The 20,940-nt window shown below is 41.1% G+C and overlaps 1 protein-coding gene across 1 annotated transcript in view; it reads left to right on the top strand.

The window, feature by feature from the left end:
* Positions 1–20,940, top strand: part of LOC137518633 (cadherin-10-like) — a 612,711-nt gene that overhangs the window by 552,371 nt on the left and 39,400 nt on the right. The window contains exon 10 of the mRNA XM_068236734.1: positions 2,970–3,091. Coding sequence (XP_068092835.1) covers positions 2,970–3,091 — 122 coding nt within the window. The remainder of the gene's footprint in view (positions 1–2,969; positions 3,092–20,940) is intronic.

Here is a 20,940-nt window from a genome sequence, read left to right as displayed (position 1 = left end):
AGTTTTCTCCAAGTTGATATTTTTACTCCTTGTCATTTTGTCAATAAAATTCCTTTTCAACGCCTTGCAAGCAAGAAAATACACAACATAATTGTGACAGTACTTTTCCTACTAGTTTTGGTACTTTTTCAATTGTGAAATGATGAAAAATTATTTTAAACGGAAGATGAAAAATGATCACCTTGGAGAAAACTTAGGAGACAAGTAAATTGCATATGGGCCAAGGTGTGAAAATATCAACTTGTAGAAAACTAAGGAAAAAAGGTGATTTGCTTCTGTGCTTTTATATTTAAAAAGTCCCAGTAGGTCATAAACTAGGCTTTGTTTTTATGTCATATTTTGTATTTTCTCTACACTTATCAGTAAATTCAGCATCCGGAAGAATAACATAGGGCTTATGGGGGGGGGGGGGATAAAACAAACTTCAGCTTATTATACAATGCTCTTTCACTGCAGGTTTTAAGTTTAACGTTTTGGAGTGCATATAAAGTAGTATCATCATTCATGTGTCTAATACAGCAATTTCTCCAGACCTGCAGCACTGGAAGGATCCCCATTGTATTGTATTTCTTTTGACTGTATTAATTTGTAAGCTTGCATTCAATACAGTCAATCATATCTACTAATTGTGAATCTATATTTTTATTTTGTGTTATTTCTGCTACCTTATTAGTTAGCAGGGGTGTCAAACTCCAGTCCTAGAGGGCTGAGGTCCTCACACATTTTTGGCACAGCTCAAATTAATTGAGGGGCTGAAACACAGTGTAAGAAGTATACCAGACCACTTCTTACAGTTAGAGTGGTGGATTAGATATGTGTGGCTAATGCGCTCCTCTAACAGAAATTCTCAGATATAATGGTATAAATATTGATAATTGCACAATCCTGTACATTGTGATGGATCGCTACACCATGGGGGGGGGGGGGGGGGGGGTATCACCACCCTAAAAAATTGATATAGGAAAGTGAAGCGCTCAACATCACATATACCCAATACTTAGTAATAAATGTAGCTCATACTCAGACCCTCATGTAGACCCGATTCCCAGGCCAGATGTAAACGTATATGCAGTATTATTGACAGTAACACTAAAACTATTGAAAATCCAGTCCCCTTTTGATAGGAAAAAAGACAGACTCCGTTAGCACCTAATGTTCCCCTGCAGCAGAAAGACACAAAAAACCTCGTATAGCTATTCCTGCTGTTGCCAGGCTAAAGTCTATATAACACCAATAGTTCCAGAACAATTCTCTTATTCTTCTAGTCACAAATCCAGCTGAAATACTCTTAACAGCAAGCGTAGCTGATTAATTCACAGATCAGCAATAAGGCACATATATGATTGTAGCTCCTCGTCCCTAGACAGCTTCCTCCTAGGTTATACAAATGGAATGGCTGATCCTCGTGTGACCAGCTAACATGGCATTTTCATAACTTTGGTGATCAGACTGTTGATACCTTTAAAGCTCAAGAAACAGGCTGACATAGCGTAACTCCGTGTTTAATAAGTTAAAAGCAACATAGTAGTGCACTTACAATGATAAAAATTCAATGCGCATATAATAAACAGGACGTCCTCACCACCGCCTTCCTCCACTAGCGTCTCCACACCGCACCTGAGGCCCCGCCAGAGTGGTGGGCCTAAGCTTCTAGTAGCTCAAGGACTAATTTTATTACTAATCGGTTGCAGGTTGCAGGTACAGTTAAACTCTTTGCTGGACACTGAGCACCAAGAAGGTAGATGGAGGGGGTGGTGAAGTTTTGAAGGCCAAAGTCTTGAGTCAAGTCATGGTCAAAACCCTTAACATAAAAGATATGTAGTGTAAAGCCAGATAACAAATGTTGTCACAAAAGAAAACAAAACATTTCAAATCACTATAAAAATACCCCCAAGAACTGGTTGCTCACAAGCTCATTATTCCCGCAGTGAATGTTATAAAAATCTATATGAATAATAAAGTTATTAATTGATCCCTCCCAGGACACAATATTCGGAGTCTTGACAAGGAATAAGTTAATGAAAGGCAAAGCTATAAATAACTGTCAGCTTGTTGCTTGAGTATCTGAATGAAATCAAGAATATTGAGTGCTTTTATGGAATGAGTACAGAGGGAAAAAACGTCAGAAAGGTGTTGAGTTCCATGTTTAATGAGGAAGCAAGGGCAGTCATAAAATAATAGAAGTGAAATCTTTCTGGCTTTTGCAAATGAGGAAAATGACTACATTCAAAAATAAATACAGTCATGGTCTTATGACTGAAGTGTATGCATTTTTGAGAGGCATCTGGGCAAACATAAGACTAAGCTTCACTTTTTTTTCAAAAAGCTGGCAAGTAAAGCTAATTTGATCTGCTGAAATTATGATTTAAGTTAAATATTACTGCAGCTGCTTTTCAGAAGATTGGGATATTTTTTGCAAACTTGGTACACTAATGAAACAAAACACTAAATTTCTTCCAGAGTGCTGCCAGCCTTTTACAGTGTCAGCTTTTTCTGTTTTCTTTTAAAACAATCCTCAAAGGAGCTTCAGTTATGTCTTAAAATGTGGTGACAGTAAGAGGACATCTGTATTGATTATGTTTCAGCATTATATATTTAGAGTTTTATTACCCTTATTATACTTTTCACACAAATGCCATTACATGATTATACTGCTTCCTATGTCAAGGTACCTCAAATGAAGTATAGATGACACTTGATATCTTCTATTTTTAAAACAATGAAACCAGCTGGTTGGTTTGGAAAAAGGCAGCAAGAATACTCACTAAAATAGGCACACAGCATGGTTCTATAATGAAAATATTTTAGTGTGTATAATAATCTCAATATCCATCACACAGGTAATAAGAAAAAAAATTACTTACGTAGAAGGACAGTTTAAATGTTAAATATATGCATCTTATTGTTGTGTCTATACATTGTTACACTATTTCTTATTGTTAATGTATTATTTGATTTCTCTTTACCAGACAATCCCAAGCAAACAACAAGGGATACTGTTTATGTACAAATTCTGGATGTCAATGATAATGCACCGCAGTTTGCAATGTTCTATGATACATTTGTCTGTGAGAATGCACGACCAGGACAGGTAAAAATAATAAACACTTTTTCAAACGTATTAAAAAAAAAAAAAAAAAAAATATATATATATATATATATATATATATATATATATCCTGGAATTTTAATGCATGGATCAAATATTTTTGAAACTGTCATTAAAAATGTTATGCATAACCATGAATTTAATTTAACATTAAAAAAGGGTGACCCCTGTAGGGCAGATGAGGAACTGAACACATCCTTGCTTGGCTGTGTGGATCTCTCCAACTGCACTTGGTGGTTGCATTGTAAATAAATGATGTCACCTATAAAACATAAATCACAGAGCAGCTCAGTATGTGTGGCCTAAGAGGTTATGTGAAGTGGTTATGTGGTTTTGCCAGAAGCAGTGACAGTATACGGCCATACATAAGGGTGCCACATTAATTCTCGTAGCTTAATACAGAAAAAAAGAAGTTGCTGCATTGGGTGAGAAAAAGAGGAATTATTCATAGTAAGCATTATTCAATCTCTTTTGTCATCTGCAAATACACATATAAACACATATGTGACAATTGTGCAAGGCATGTCTGGTCTTCATTAATGTGCCTAACAGTTTTATGCCTTTTAGCTGTTCAGTAGCATACTCCTAGCATAGATGAAACACTCAGGTAATTAACTTGGTTGGGTATGTGGATCCAGCCCTAGCCATTCCTTGGTTTTCAGTCTAACAATTATCTGGGTCCACATGACCAATTATTGTTGAACGCAGATCCGTAGGTGCACAACAATAAGTTGTTATTATATACATTGTAATTTTTTCTTTTTTTGCCAACGAAAACTGAAAGGTAATGTTTTGATGTGGCTTGGCAATGATTGCATATTAGACAAAAGTTAAATTGTCCTGCAAGTGTCTTTTTTCACCAAGTATATTAGAGGCTTTATACATGTTTGTGATTGTTTAATTTGTGATGCTTTCCCAATTTTGCCATTAATATGTAATCGCACATGGAAATATCTCTATATTTTTTTTTATTCGGAAATATTTTATTGACCTTCAGTATTTAAGCAGGTATTGCATTGGTACGCATAATGCACATCACATCATTTAGCGTGTGAGTAGCATCTCTGCTGTCAAACCAAAACCATTGTAATGTCTCAGTTCTTTACATGAATTACAGTATAGAGCATTCATAAATGTTATTTGACCTCATGAATTAATAACAGCAATCTGTTCTTCCTTCAGATGTAAGCCTCTTTACTAGAGGTCGACCTTTTGGCCTTTACTATAATATGTTGTTCATCAACCTTTTTATGGTAACTTAAAGGGTTACTGTAGGGGGTCGGGGGAAAATGAGCTGAACTTACCCGGGGCTTCTAATGGTCCCCCGCAGACATCCTGTGTTGGTGCAGCCACTCACCGATGCTCCGGCCCCGCCTCCAGTTCACTTCTGGAATTTCTGACTTTAAAGTCAGAAAATCACTGCGCCTGCGTTGCCGTGTCCTCGCTTCCCGTGATGTCACTAGGAGCGTACTGCGCAGGCACAGACCATACTGGGCCTGCGCAGTACACTCCTGGTGCCATCAGCGGGAGTGAGGACACGGCAACGCAGGCGGAGTGGTTTTCTGACTTTAAAGTCAGAAATTCAAGAAGTGAACCGGAGGCGGGGCCGGAGCATCGGGGAGTGGCTGCGCCAACACAGAATGTCTGCGGGGGACCATTAGAAGCCCCGGGTAAGTTCAGCTCATTTTCCCCCGACCCCCCTACAGTATCCCTTTAATAACTTAAAGTATTAATACTGAAATGAGCCCTTTAGTGCAGCAGTTATCTATTCTAAGAACATTGGATAGTTGTCATGCTAGCATTTTTTCATAGTGTAGGTATATACTTATTTATACACTTACTAAGTGGTTCAGATATAGTGACTTTCAGTGTGGATTTCCAGAACCCCATGATTGCTACTCTAGCTGCAATCAAAATGTTGTATAGGTCTCTTCTGCGGGGGAATGGCAGTGCTTTCAATCCAATATTCCAAAATGGTTTTAAGATACTGGTATGCCACTTTGTTTTCAGTAAGAACTATGCATGGCTTGCTTATAGTTTGCTTGTGCATAAGCAACAATAAAAATCTGCACAGGGAAGATAAGAAGGGCAGAGGAACAATTTACAAGTGGGAACACAAATATCATGCTGGGATCAGAACACACCACTGTTAATTTGCTTAGTTTACTGTTAGTGTAGGCAGAGAGTAAAGTAAGTTCTTTGTTTACTTGTATGATATGTTAGTGTCTTAAAATGGAACTAATATAACTAATGTAAGTAAATGGAATTATTGATTAGAGTCTAATTTTAACACATTTGAAAACGCTAAGTTTGAGTTTACACAGAATATATATGTGCTTGTCAAGAGATAGTTAGTGCCCCAAAAATATAGGTGAAGTCTATTTTTTTTTCTAAAATAGGTCGCTACGTGACCTCCATTTTTTTTTCCTTTTTACCTGGCCTGGTTGCCTTTGCCTAACTGCAGGAACTGTGCAGTGCTAGTGGGATTATAGAAAGTTTTTTTTTTTTTTTTTTTTTACTTTTAGCTACAGAAACAAACTTATGTCAGCATGCAAGTAACAGAAAGCTTCCTATTCTGGATAAGATAGGGACATTACAACCAGAAGGTAATTAAATACCCCTTTGCTTTGAAGAGTTTACACAGTTAATTGACATTGAAAATTAAGATTATGGAGACAGGGATGATGGAGTAATTTTCAGATGCAAGTCTGTAGGTGTAAATTAGTGTTAAGGAGTAGGTAGGGGCAGGTGTTGGGCTTTGGTAGTGATAGGTTAGCAAATTAAAGTTTAGAAAGTGGTGGTTTATCAATAGACTTAGGTAAGTGTGGGGGGGGGGGGGGGTTGTGTTAGGTTAGATAGTGGTAGATTAGCATTAGGGCTATTCAGGGGGAGGGTTAGGTTAGGTAAAGCGATAATAGAATATCAGTAAAATTACACTATTGCCAATATTCTATTACTGGATTTACCAGGCACCCACATTTCCCTGGTGTCTTTTTTTGAGATACATCTTTTCACATAAGCCTTTAACACAAGTTGTCATGTGCTTTTGTGTGTACTGGGCCCAAAATATACAACAAAATGCATGAAGCTGCATTTTGTTAAAATTGCTTTCAGCTAAAACACAAGTATACTGTATGTAAACTGACCATAGGGAAACATAGACATTTCCTTCATCTGTATTGCTCATCAGCTGTGTGTTGTGATTAAGCTCTCTATAACACATTCACTGTAAACCAGCCCTATAAATATGCAAATACTTTAAAACTCTGTAACTTTGATTTTAATAGAATTATAAAGGATGCTTTTTTAATTTTTATTTTATGCATTCCGCAATGTAATTACAGTAAATTTAGATTTTCCTTGTGTTACTATCTCTCTCTCTTTTTCTTTTTTTTTTCTTTAAATTAGAATATTTTCTTCACACAGGAAAAAAATAAGGCAATGTTCAGCAGTATTCTAGTAGAGAAAAAGCATGATGAGATTTTATATAAGTAAGCAGCACATAATTTGAAAACATTTGGGCACAGCTATGTTTTATTGCAATAGCCATTACTTGTTGGTTTCTATCACAGTAAGAGCATTGAAAAGGCCCATTAAATCTCAAAAGGTATCTGTCAAGAAGTTATCTCAAAAGGGAAAGGAAATTGAATTTTTCACAGCAGCATTTTTTTTCTAGTGTTCCCAGAGCAGGAAAAGCAGCAGACAATATTTTATTTAAAGTTTAGGTTACTAAAGTTGATTTGTCTTTCAGAATAGATAAATAAGTACTAAAGCAGTCACACATTTTAGTAGTGCATACTATTAAAGAGAATCTGTACTCTAAAATTCTTACAATAAAAAGCATACCATTCTATTCATTATGTTCTCCTGGGCCCCTCCGTGCTGTTTCTGCCACTCCCTGCTGCAATCCTGGCTTGTAATTGCCAGTTTTAAGCAGTGTTTACAAACAAAAGACATGGCATGTGATAGGCTGAGAGGAGCTCAGTCTGTGACTCATACAGAGCCTGCAGGGGGCATGGAGAGGGTGTGTATAGCTTCTGCCTATACCAAGTAGAGCAGCACATTCTTGCCTGAGTGCCTGAGCCCGACAAAGCCATCAGAGGAAAGAAGATTATATTATATAACAGAGATAATACAGCCACTGTGCAACTAGGAAAGGCTGCAGTAAGACAGACCACATTAAAACAGGTATAGGAACTTATAGGATGGAAGAAATAAGGCTGAACATTTTGTTACAGAGTCTCTTTAACAACATCAGTAAAGCATAGAATATGTTTGTTCATTCAAGAATGAATATCTACATATATACTGTGTACATATTTCAGGCTAATAATCTAGAAACTTCACTTCATTGTCCTGGTTTTACTCAATGGCAAAGACTGATGTTGCCAATAGCAATCTTTTAATGGAATATGAATAAAGTGTTTTATGATTGAACACATAGCTCTTTCATTAGCATTATGCCCAATAGTTTTATAAGGGGCTGGGCGAGCATGTTTGGAACATATCAAAGAAATGACAGGTATTGAATTTTTAGAAAGTGAAGTGCAAGTGGCAGACGGAAAAGCCAAAGGCTAAGCAAAGCCTTCTGTGATATCTTTGAATGTGCCAGATGTGCCTGATGTTAATATAAATGTAACTTGCAATGCATCTGACAAGAAGAGGCTGGTTTGCTATTTTAACACTCTTTAAGCTGACTACATTTCACCTATGAGACTTTGTACATCTTTAAAACATGTTTTAATGAACACACCAGTTGGATTAAGGTAAAAAACTAAATGTAACTTTTTTATCTAAAATGCTGCATCTTCAGAAACTTTCGAGATTCAAAAACAGTGTTTAACAAAGCATGGAACATGTTTGTAAAAGTGTTTCCATTCTTAAAAAAAAATTGAAAGCAAAACAAAAATATACTCTGCACCAGTTCATATACAATCTGCAACATTCACTGCCTGCTCACCTGTCTGAAGCAATGCTTTAAGCAGGTAATTAGGGCTCCAGCTCCCAAGTGGTAAAATGAGCACCGGTAATGTGGGCACTGGTGGTGGCCATTAATTGCATTAATAGGTGGCATAGATATAAGGATTGTTTAGCAGCAAAGGTGACACAGATAGCAGTGGAAATTGTTGCACGGTGAGTAGATTAGTGTTAAACATTGCTATCTACTATCAAAATTAGCCACTGCCGAATAGTAGGATATTGGTAGTTTTACCTATATTCTACTAGCGGCTTTCCCCGATACCCAAATTACCACAGCACCTTTTTTGAATGCACATGTTATGTCTCCTTATATGTTACTAGCTGGTCGCCCGGCATTGCCCGGGTATGTAATTGGCTAGTGTTAGCTCTGCCCACTTTTTCTAATCCTAACACACAATTACTCAAGGATGACCTAGTTTGTGAGCTTTGCGGCCTTTGGCATCAATAATTGGCATTGAAATGAAATAAATCTAATTGGCTGTGGCTCCACTCCTTTGAAAATCAATAGGTGAATTTTGATTAGCTTTTGTAGGCTCCACCCACTTTTCTGAATATTAATCCCAGTCACCCAGTGACCAACTGTGCAAAGTTTAAGAACCCTGCCATTGACAGTGTAAGAAATACAAAAGTTTGCTTTCTTAAAACAGAAAGAATTTGCGATAATTCAGGTTGGAGTGAGCTTAAAATGTCGCCCAGTGCATCTCTGTTGAATATATGCAAATTAACCATTGTTACCCTTAAAAGCTAAACACACCTCCAGAACTGCTGGAATGCAATGATGTGTGAGTTTGTTAATTTGTAGAGAACCATAATAATCCAACATGCACACAGACTGTTTTGGATTGCTTGATACTCATCAGTGCATGGCATGGATTAATTTGGATCTATGAAGTAGGGCTTGTAACACCGAGTGGTACAGACTAACCAGCAAGGTCATGGTGACCCAGAACTCATTGGAGTGTGTAAGGGACTACAATGGCCCTAAAAGCCCCCTTACTAAGATGTTAAGAAAAACAAGTTTGCTTTCTTAAAACAGAAAGAATTTGCAATAATTCAGGTTGGAGTGAGCTTGAGATGTCTCCCAGGGCATCACTGCTGAATATATGCAAATTAACCATTGTGCCCTTAAAAGCTAAACACACCTCCAGTGCAACAATGTAAGAATGGCTGCAGTTTACATTTTCCAGTGAAATTTGTATTTGTCTCCGCTCCCTTTTTGGTTATGGGAATAAAAAGTATCCTATACTTTATTCCAGGTAATGTACTATGTGTGTGCCAACTTTAAGTTTACATTCTAGCAGTGAAATTTGTATTTTTCTCCACCCACTGATGTCCTAATGTTTCCCGGGTATGTATTTGGCTGCTGTTGGCTGTGGACACTTTTTCTAACCCTAACACACAATTGTCAATACTCAATTACCAAGTTTGTGAGATTTGTGGTCTTTGGCATGAATAATTTTCATTGAAATGAAACACATGTGATTCGCTGTTTGTGGCCCCACCCCTTTCCTAAATATTTAACCACAGTCACCCAATGATCAACTGTACCAGGTTTGAGGCTTGTGCCATTAACAGTGCAAAAATGGCAGCAATTAAATATTTGCCTTGAAAATCAATAGGTGAATTGTGATTGTTTTTCGTAGGCTCCACCCACTTTTCTGAATATTAATCCCAGTCACCCAGTGACCAACTGTGCAAAGTTTTAGAACCCTACAATTAATAGTGTAAGAATGGCTGCAGTTTACATTTTGTCAGTGAAATTTGTGTTTGTCTCGGCCTACTGATGACTTTGCATTGCCCGATTATGTATTTGGCTGGTGTTGGCTGCGCCCACTTTTCCTAACCCTAACTCTAACACACAATTACTCAATTACTCAATGACTAAGTTTGTGAGCTTTGCGGTCTTTGGCATCAATAACCTGCATTAAAATGAAAAAATCAGATTAGCTGTTTGGGGCTCCACCCCCTTATATAAAACTGTACCAGGTTTGAGTCTTGTGCCATTAACAGTGCAAGAATGGCAGCAATGAAATATTCCCCTGAAAAATCAATAGGTAATTTTTGATTGTTTTTTGTAGGCTCCACCCACTTTTATGAATATTAATCCCAGTCACCCAGTAACCAACTGTGCAAAGTTTGAGAACCCTACCATTAACAGTGTAAGAATGGCTGCTGTTTACATTTTCTCAGTAAAATTTGTATTTGTCTCCACCCACTTATGACCCTGTGTTGCCCCCTTATGTATTTGGCTGATGTTGGCTGTGCCCACTTTCCTAACCCTAACACACAATTAATCAATTACTCAATTACCAAGTTTGTGAGCTTTGCGGTGTTTGGCAACAATAATTTGCATTGGAATGAAATAAATCTGATTGTCTATTTGTGGCTCCACCCCCTTTCTGAAATTGAACCCCAGTCACCCAATGATCAACTATACCAGGTTTGAGGCTTGTGCCATTAACAGTGCAAGAATGGCAGGTTTGAGGCTTGTGCCATTAACAGTGCAAGAATGACTTGACCAACTGTGCAAAGTTTGAGAACCCTACAATTAACAGTGTAAGAAAAACAAAAGTTTGCTTTCATAACACAAAAAGAATTTGCGATAATTCAGGTTGGAGTGAGCTTGAGATGTCTCCCAGTGCATCACTGCTGAAAATATGCAAATTAACCATTGTTACCCTTAGAAACTAAACACACTTCCAGAGCCGCTGAAATGCAATGATGTGTCAGCTTGTTAATTTGTACAGAGCCATAATAATTCAACATGCATACAGACTGTTTTGGATTTTTTTTTTTTTTTTTTTTTTTGGCCTTTCAGATTAAAATCACTTAAAAACCAGCCATCACGCGGATCTCTCCATCAGGTTGGCAGCGATATTGCCCATCCTTCATAATTAAATCATCATACCGGCCTTTATTAAATCTGTTCACTTTTTATATCAATGAGCTCCATTCTTTTTGTTTCCAACATTCCTGAGCCTTCTCCTCTCCAACACTTTTTTTATCTGCCAAATACACCACATACAATCTCGCCAAGAAAAAATTGCATACTGCTTCCAATGACAACTGCTCCTTCTTGAATACAATTAGATTCCTTGCATCCCACAGAACTTCCTTGAATACAGAAAACACGATCCACCCCTTTCTATCCTTTTCCTTTGCACCCAGTGACACTCCACCCATCACCATTAAAAGAGATGTGCCCCTAACCTCCACCACCACCTCTAAAAAAAACCCCAACTTCCTCCGAAAATCCCTTGCAAAATCACACTCCCAAAAAACGTGATCCACATCTTCTTCCCCTCCGCACCCTTCTCTTGGGCACCTTCCTGAGGGAGTCATACCCCTCCTTTTGCAAAAAACCCTAGTAGGGAGTGCTGATACCAGGGACATCCACACCACATCTTTTTGTCTGTTTGTTGTTCCTTTAATGTTCATTCTTTTCCATATTGTCTCTGCTTGTGCACTTGTCATTCCTTTTATATAACATATTATATCATTTCTTGTGATCCATTTTTTTATGTTCTGTTTATTTATATCCGCCAAGGCTGCTCCTGTCATATTGAAATTGTACAGAATTTCTTTGACCTTTTGATAGCATAGCGTGGTTGTGAATGCAACAGGCTTGCTCAGGTCCTTAGCAACCCATCCCAACTTGTTCCACAACCATCCTCCCAAGTATCTTACAAAATCCTTCACCCTCCCCTCTGACTCCAATACTCTACGGACAGACACCAGATAGTGCAGAGACAAAAAGGAAGCAACATCAGGGAAATCCCAACCACCCAGAGACACACCCTTGTGAACCGTCACCCGTGCCACCCTCTCCATCTTTGAACCCCAGAAGAAGACAAACAACATTCTCTGCACCTCTTGCATCCATCTTTTGCCAGGAGGCAAGACCAAACAGAAGTACAACAACAACGGCAATATCACAGCTTTCACCACCAACACTTTCCCTGAAAAAGACAACTTCCGCAACCTCCAAAAATTCAACTTTCTTACCACTTTCCCTTTCACCTCATCCAAAGTCTTTCTACCTTTCATCTCTGCATCAAACACCACACCCAACACCTTGATCTCCTGACTCACCGGCACTTTCTCCACATTCAAAGGTACAGGCCTCCCAAAGGAAACCAGCTGGGACTTCTCCCAATTCACAGCCATTCCAGACATTCCACAAAACACCTTCACATGCAAATTCATCCTATCAATATCAGCCTGCGACCCACCCACAAACGCCACATCATCCATATAAGCCAAATACTTCACCTGCTCTCCACCACCACCTGGCACAACAAATCCTTTCACCACCTTGTCCCGTTGGACATACCTCAGCAAAGGCTCCACCACACAAATAAAAGCCATAGGCGACAGTGGACACCCCTGCCTGACTCCGGACAAAACGGGGAATGACCTGGACAAAACCCCATTTACCAAGACTTGGCTCGAAATTCCAGTGTAAAAACTTCTAATAACTTTTAGGAGACAATCAGGGACCCCTAATTTTGCCATCACCCCGAACAGGAAGGAGTGTGATACTCTATCAAATGCCTTTTCCAAATCGATACCCTCAATGACCATCGGCACTTTATTTTCCTGTGAAAAACTTATCATGTCCCTTAACAAAACCAGGTTATCGGCGCTTCTTCGACCGGGGACCGCACAGGTCTGCCCCTCTCCAATCATAGATGCTATCACACTCCTTAACCTGTTTGCGACCAATTTCGCCACTATCTTGTAGTCCACATTCAACAGCGAAATCGGCCTCCAATTTTTTATCAATTTTTTGTCTCCTTTCTTATAAATCAGGGTGATGACTCCCTCCCGCATTGATGGGGACAACCGTCCAGAAGAAAAAACCTCCTGGACCACCTCCACCACTTCCCCACCAATGATAGGCCAGGCCCACCTAAAAAACTCCACTGGGAGCCCGTCCTTCCCTGGAGTCTTGCCTGTTTGCATGGCACCCACTGCCGCCCATACCTCCTCCGTGGCCACCGACTCTTTCAGCTGCTGTACCTCCAACGGATCCAAACACTCCTCCAACACCTCATCACAATACTCTTCCATCTCCACATCTGACACAACATTCCCTCCTCCATACAAATCCACATAAAACTTCTGCACCTCTTCCACCACTTCAGAACCAACTACTTCCTTCTCATCCACCACCACTGACTCTAACACATCCCTACTGGACACCACCTTCTTAAAGAAGAACCGGGAGCAAGACTCCCCCTCTTCCAAATCTCTCACTTTCGCCTGATACACAATCCTCTTCCCACGCTCCATCAACATCCCCTTCATTCGCTGTCTTGCCTCCTCCAACTCTTCCTCCACCTCATACCCCCATTCCTTCATCTTCACCAAATACTGCAATCTCACTTTCCACTTCTCTTCCTCCTCTCTCTGCAAACACCTCTTCTCATACGCCAGATTCCTGAAAAAGCCAGAAATCCTCCTCTTTGCCCAATCCCACCATTCTAACAAATCCACAAAACCTCTCTTCCTACACACCCATCCTGCATACTCCACCCTAAATCTTTCAAGTACGTCCACATCCTCCAACAACTCCACATTCAACTTCCAGACTCCCTTCCCAAACACCACTCTCTCCGACGTTTCCAGGGAACAAAGAATGGCTCTGTGATCAGAAAAAGTGACCTGGTGATAAGAGACAGCAGAAACCAACACATACCTAGAAAGTAAAAAGTAATCTATGCGTGACTTAACCGTGCCCGCATCCGAAAAGTAAGTATATTCCCTGTCCCTACTGCCTGCCGCCAAAGCTGCATCCTGCAGTCCAAAATCTGTCACAATCTGGTTGAGGATCCTACTGGTGGAGTCCAGCTTGGTCTCTCCTGACCCCACTCGATCCCCAACCGATCTTATACAGTTCAGATCGCCGGCCACAATTGTCTTAATGCGGCCTGGCAGATTGAACTTGAGCACCTCCAAAAACTCCGCCCTCTCATTTTTGTCTGCAGGAGCGTAACAGTTAAAAAGACGGTACTGGGAACCAAAAAAATCAAAATTCACAACCATCATCCTTCCCGGAATGATGACAGCATGTGACAAAACCTTTATGCCTGGGTTATTAAACAGCACGCCAATGCCCTCATTCCTACTCTGGCAGGCAGGGGACCAGATGGCATTGCCCCCTGCCCATTCCCCAGAGCCTGGTACCGTCTTCAATATACACTCCTGCAGACAAAAAATATCCGCCCTAAAATTTGCAAGGTCCTGCAGGACTGCAGCCCGGCGGTATGAGGAGCCGATCCCCCTCACATTTACAGACAGCAGGGACAGCACCATCACCAAAAGACACCACGTGTTATGCACCCTACACTCAGCCATCATCACTTCTTGGATGCCCTGGGACTCTTCCTTAAGCCCACTGTAGCGGGCTCCTGCTTTCCTTTTCTGTTTTTCTTTCTTTTTTGTTTCTTTGACTCCGCCATATTCCAGTCCTCTGGACCAGAATCTCCAGCAGTACTCGGCCCAGGCACCTCTGGGTTAATCCTCCTAGCTGGTTTGGTGTTTTTCCAACTAGCGGGTACAGGAGACTGCGTCATGTCAACTTTTAACTCTCCCTCAGAAATGTCACTGACAATACGCATTTTTGCCACATGGGTGTCATCACTCTCTGATTCTGTCACAGCCTCTTTTCTTTCTTGATAAGGTAGTGGATAATCACTGTCACTCTCTTCTATCACCACCTCTTTCTCCCCTTCCACCTTCCCAGGGTCTGTTATGTCCATCTCACACTCCTCCTCCTCATTTGCATAACCTCCTCCCACCTCCTCTGACATCATGCTGGCTGATTTCCCTCCTTTATTTGAATTTGGGGAGCTGTTATTTTTGGAGGGAAGTGAGGGAGTCCCCTGCCGGGATCTCCCCACAGCAGTGTCAGTCTTTGTCTTTTTCCCTGCGCTTTTCACAGGGCTAGAATGTGCTGGCAGAGTCTTCTGCGAGAGAGCAGAAGAAGGGGCAGGCTTAGGATTGTGCAGGGGATCAGCTGACTGCACAGCTGTTTCCCCGCCTGCATTCTTCTTGTTCTCGCCGGCTGAGCCGGCTCCAGGAACTGTGGCACTACTGCTCCCAGCAGACCTGCGGCTACTAGCGTCCATGGCAGGCCGCTGGGGGTCTGTGCAGACATCAGGAACCTCTGCCTGGCTCACGAGAAGCACGGGGGAGGCTTCGGTACTGGTGGCAGGGGTCGGTGAAGCCTCAGCACACTCTCCAGGCTCACGCTGCGGGTCCCGCTCAGTAGAAACTGAGCTGATGACGTCACCTGCGCCAGGGGAATCCCGCTCTGCTGGAGAGCCGGGCACATCTTCGGGGAGCTGCTCCGGGGGGGTCTCCTCCACAATCTCACTCTGCACAGCCCCAGCCTGACTCTCCACAGTGGGGGGACTCGGGGCAAGCTCAGTCACAGCACATACATCGGCCTCTCCCGTCCTGCCCGCTGCAGACTTGGCAGCGGCAGCCTTCTTACAGGCAGGACCGGCAGCCTTCTGCACATCAGAGGGAAACTCTGCAGACAGAGGCACGGCGTCCTCTTCACCCCCACTCCCTACAGCATCATCATTTTCATCCACATCCTCACCCAGTTTTCTTTTCTTCACTCGCTGCAGCTTTGGCAACTCCTCTGCCTGCAGCATCTGGGAATCAGTTACTTCATCCACAGGGGGGCCAGGGGGGGTCTCAGCAGCGGTTGGGCCCATATGGACTACACTGGTGCCTTCTCCAGCTGCATCAGTAAGTGGGGTCTCAGTAACAGCCTCAGAGTCCCGGGGCTCCACACGGGGAGCCAGTGACCACCTCCTGCCCCTACCATAAGAACCAGCGGCAGCAGCATATGTGTAAATCCTTGTTTTACCACGCTTTTCACAATCTTTGGCCAAGTGGCCGCCCACACCACAGAGGTCACACACTTTCACCTTCTTGCAGCTGGAGCCAGGGTGCACTGGCTCCTTGCAATGTCTGCACCGCTCCTCCGAGACACAACTTCCAGTTCCATGCCCAAACATATAGCACCTCCGGCAGTAGAGAGGCTGCCCAGGATACGTGACATAACCTCTCTCCCCGGCAATAGAGAAGACAGGGGGTGGGTGAACTACATCATGCCAGCACCCCTCCTGCCTCTTGAACTTCACAATAAACTTCATTTTGCTTCTGTATACTCCTATGTGATTGTATATTTTTTCAGCAGAGCTCACATCCTCAAAATATCGCAGCATGAACAGCCTGACCACATCTGGCTCCACGAAAGGATTGTACATATGCACATAAATCTGTCTCGCCTTTTCATTAAATAATGGCGTGACTGACTCCAACCAATTAACATAATCTTCCCTGCTCTCTCTATAATCTGCCAGCACTTTTAGCGCATCTTCCTCATTATGCATTGTGATATCATAGGCCCCTTGTCCTGGGAAATCTTGTATTGCAAACATCTTGCTCTTATTCAGCTTCAACCCCTCCACCAGTACCTTATCGATGAACGCCTTCGGACCATGTCTCCTCCAATCCGTCTTTACGACAAAGCGAATTGAGTTCCGCAGTTTTGGCATGCCTCCTCCACCTCCTCCACTCGACGCAGCTGCCATCCTCTCCCCGTTTATCCAGGGCCCCCACAAGGAGGACCCTTAGAATACCCCTCGTTCCAAGTAAATATCCTCCACCTGATCTTCGCCAAAAGTCCTAGAAGCCACAGACTGTTTTGGATTGTTTGACTCTCATCAGTGCATGGCATGGATTAATTTGGCTCTATGCAGTAGGGCTTCTAACACCGAGAGATACAGACTAACCAGCAAGATCATGGTGACCCAGAACTCATTAGAGTGTGTAAGGGACTACAATAGTCCTAAAAGCCCCCTTACTAAGATGTTAAGAAAAACAAAAGTTTGCTTTCTTAAAACAGAAAAAATTTGCGATAATTCAGGTTGGAGTGAGCTTGAGATGTCTCCCAGGACATCACTGCTGAATATATGCAAATTTACCATTGTGCCCTTAGAAGCTAAACACACCTCCAGTGTAACAGTGTAAGAATGTCTGCAGTTTACATTTTCCAGTGAAATTTGTATTTGTCTCTTTTTGGTTATGGGAATAAAAAGTATCCTATACTTTATTCCAGGTAATGTACTATGTGTGTGCCAAATTTCATTCAAATCCGTTCAGCCGTTTTTGCGTGATCGAGTAACAAACATCCAAACATCCAAACATCCAAACATCCGAACTTTCCCATTTAGTAGGATTAGCCAACAGGGAGGCATTATATCTGGCAGAGTCATTCTTCCTCGATTGTCCACATGGATGGGTATAATAAGGACATTCTGCTTTGTAGGAAATCCAGCATGGAATTGAAAAACTCAGTGTAGAATGTACCTTCCACATGGGAATGCATTGCAATCTATGTTGGTGAAGACTTTACACTGAAGATTGGTATAAATGCTGCATTAGGCATACATGAAAAAGGTGCCTGGAAAACAGGGTGAAGGGGATTCCATACCCACTATGCAATGCCTCAATTTGCAATTTGCAAGCCCCTGGCACCTGTGATCTTATTGGGCGCCTCCAGGCACCAAAATGTAGCTTGTTTGCGGCTAGTTAGGTGCCTCCAGTTGCCATAATTTACCTTTTTTGCTGCATGTCGCAGATAATTTTTTATAAAAAAAAAATGTGATTTACAGCAGAGAAGGTAAATTTCAGCAACAGGAGGCACCCGATAGCGGCACCTCCATGTGCCGAACTTTCCATTCTTTGCCACAAATCATGACTTTTGTAATAGGTGTCTACGGCAGAACCGGTTTCATCGTAATGGCTGCTGTGCCCTTTTATCCTGATTTGGGTGCACAGACCCTCTATGGAATGCACTGCTGGCTTTCCCATGTGCAGATGTCTAAATGAACATTGCAAGTCACAGCTGCAGTATGAATGAAATACAAAAATAATGATTGAATGCATAGTTTTATCAAATATCACTTTAAGGATCCAAACATCTTAGTCATGTTTACTATATTTGCAATGGCTTGCTGCAGTCAATGTCTCGCCTTGCTGCAATTCTACCTAGCCAGTGGCCTTCTTGGCAGGCTAGAGGTATCTATTAATGTGCCAGAGCCTGGTCTTCAAATATAAATACATTTTTATGAACAGGCTGACTAGTCAGGGCTTGTTTTCACCACCATTTTTTTTACTATAATTGTAAATAATATAATTTTCACAGAAAAATGAGGAGGGGGAGGATGTCATCTTAGACAAAGGAACCTCTCCATCACCATGGAAATCTACAGTATGATAATCCCAGTATTGGTCTTATTTTTCACTTTATGAGAATGGAAAAGGGTTAATTTTAATGATCAACAACACTTATTTGTAGTGTGGGTTTTTCTGTACCACATTTTTAGCATATTACAACAGGCCATGGAGACTGGTGCTTCATTCTCAACACAATATACTAATATTGTAAGTAAATATTTAATGTCGCTGTGTGCCCCGGCGTTCACCCTACAGCAATCATTACATTTGAACAGGAACACGTATGGTTCCCAAATTTCAATGAGTTAGCTTTTGTCTGTTATTGCCTTATGTTACTGTGTAAAAAAAACAACAACAACAACAAAAAAAATCTATCTATCTATCTATCTATCTATCTATCTATCTATCTATCTATCTATCTATCTATCTATCTATCTATCTATCTATCTATCTATCTCATCTATCTATCTATCTATCTATCTATCTATCTATCTATCTATCTATCTATCTATCTATCTATCTATCTATCTATCTATCTATCTATCTATCTATCTATCTATCTATCTATCTATCTATCTATCTATCTATCTATCTATCTATCTACCTACCCATCTACCCATCTATCTATCTATCTATCTATCTATCTATCTATCTATCTATCTATCTATCTATCTATCTATCTATCTATCTATCTATCTATCCAGACAGACAGACAGACAGACAGACAGACAGACAGACAGACAGACAGACAGACAGACAGACAGACAGACAGATAGATAGATAGATAGATAGATAGATAGATAGATAGATAGATAGATAGATAGATAGATACATATATAAACTTAGAAGTGTACCTGAGACCAGTAAAATGAAAAAATATATATATATACATACCTGTGGCTTCCTCCAGCCCCCTTCAGGTTGACTGGCCCCTTACTGTCTTCCCAGGCTGCCTGGATCCTCTGATAGGTGGCCCGGTAATTTAGCCAGCTGGCGCAAATGCAGTCAGACAGTTTGCACACCCCCGTCGCACTTCTGTGGCCGCTAGCACTCTGCGTCACAACAGGAGCGCAATGGGGCGTGCATGGCCGAGATGTGAAAGTGCAGTATGCCCCAACTTGCAGAGTTAACAGGGCAGCTAGCAGAAGATCCAGGTGGTCGGGAGAATGGTGAGGGGCTGATGATCAGCCTTTAGGTGGCTGGAGGAAGCCCCAGGTATGTATGTATGTATATTTTTTCTACCGATCTCTCAGGTTTCCTTTAATCTGCAATTGTATCCAGTTAATTCATAGTTCATCCAAATCCTTATTGTGGTCTGCCATTTATTTTCTGTCTCACTTGTCATAGCAAGTAAATGAGGAAAACTCGAATTATCAAGCAAGACACAGCTTTATTTTTATTGAGATTCAGATCAAACTACAAGACATCTCAAAATATAACAATTATTAAAGAAAGCATAACAATTACATAAGTATTTAGATGGTCCCTGTCCAAAAGTTTGCATCCCTTTAGTTCTTAATATTGTGTAGTCCTCCCTTTAGCATCAATGCCTGCTTGTGGTCTTATGTGAGAGTTATGAAGAAATTCACAATAGTCTCAGATGGAAACAATGCCCATTTTCCCTGGTAAACAACTAAACACTCCAGTTCCAGTAAATTCTTGGACTGTCTTGCATGAACTGCACATTTGAGATGTCCTTCAATTGTCTCAATGATACAGAGGTCAAGAAACTGCAATGCCCACTCCAGAGCCTTTACTTTTTTGCTGTAGCCAATGATAATTCATTTAACTTTGCATTTAGGATCACTGGCATGTGGAAAATTACAAATGTGCCCCATGCCTAACTGATGAGTGCATTCTGTCATTCAGTATTTTCTAAAAACATACAATCTTGGCTCTGCATTCTAGCTTTTCAAGCCTGCATGGGTGACAAGTGGTTAAAGAGGCCCAGGAGGGGGGATCCCATGTTGTGTTTTTTTTTTATTTAACCATTTATTGGGCAAATTATGGCTAAACTCAGGGATCCTTATACAGCAATATTGCAGCTGTACAGCAATCCCTGGCCAAAGCGTTGAAAGTTCCACACTGCGCACTGTGCACTGACCACCTGGAAACTCTGGCATGAAAATCACTGCTTTTTATATACTATATGTAAATTTACACTACCAATAGTTTGATATCTTTCATTTAACTGCATATGCAAAAAACCTTTTTCCTATCCTAAATGTAAAATGGATCGTCTCGAAAACTAATTTTCTCTTGTTGACACTGTTCTCCTGAAAATACCCTGCAAATTTGGTTATTCTAGCATGTATGGGGGCTTTGCTATAAAACTGATAATTCGATGGTCTTTGACTTAAATGTCAAATGTTAACGCAATGAATGGAGAATGATCATTATTCACTGGTTGATGGTAAACATGTTTGGCCATCTCTAGTTTTGGCTAAAATTTGTGTTGATCCACTTGACCATGGCCATGCCATCAACATCTGCCTGAAGCTTACAACCACCTGGACAAACTAAACTCGTATGTCAGAATCCTCCTGTTGGACTTTAGAATGGCATTTAACTCCTGACCAACTGATCCA

Source organism: Hyperolius riggenbachi, chromosome 5 (assembly GCF_040937935.1).
Source record: "Hyperolius riggenbachi isolate aHypRig1 chromosome 5, aHypRig1.pri, whole genome shotgun sequence".
Classification (NCBI taxonomy): domain Eukaryota; kingdom Metazoa; phylum Chordata; class Amphibia; order Anura; family Hyperoliidae; genus Hyperolius; species Hyperolius riggenbachi.
The sequence above is the reverse complement of the archived record's forward strand: the minus strand, read 5'-3'. Positions and strand labels throughout refer to the sequence as shown.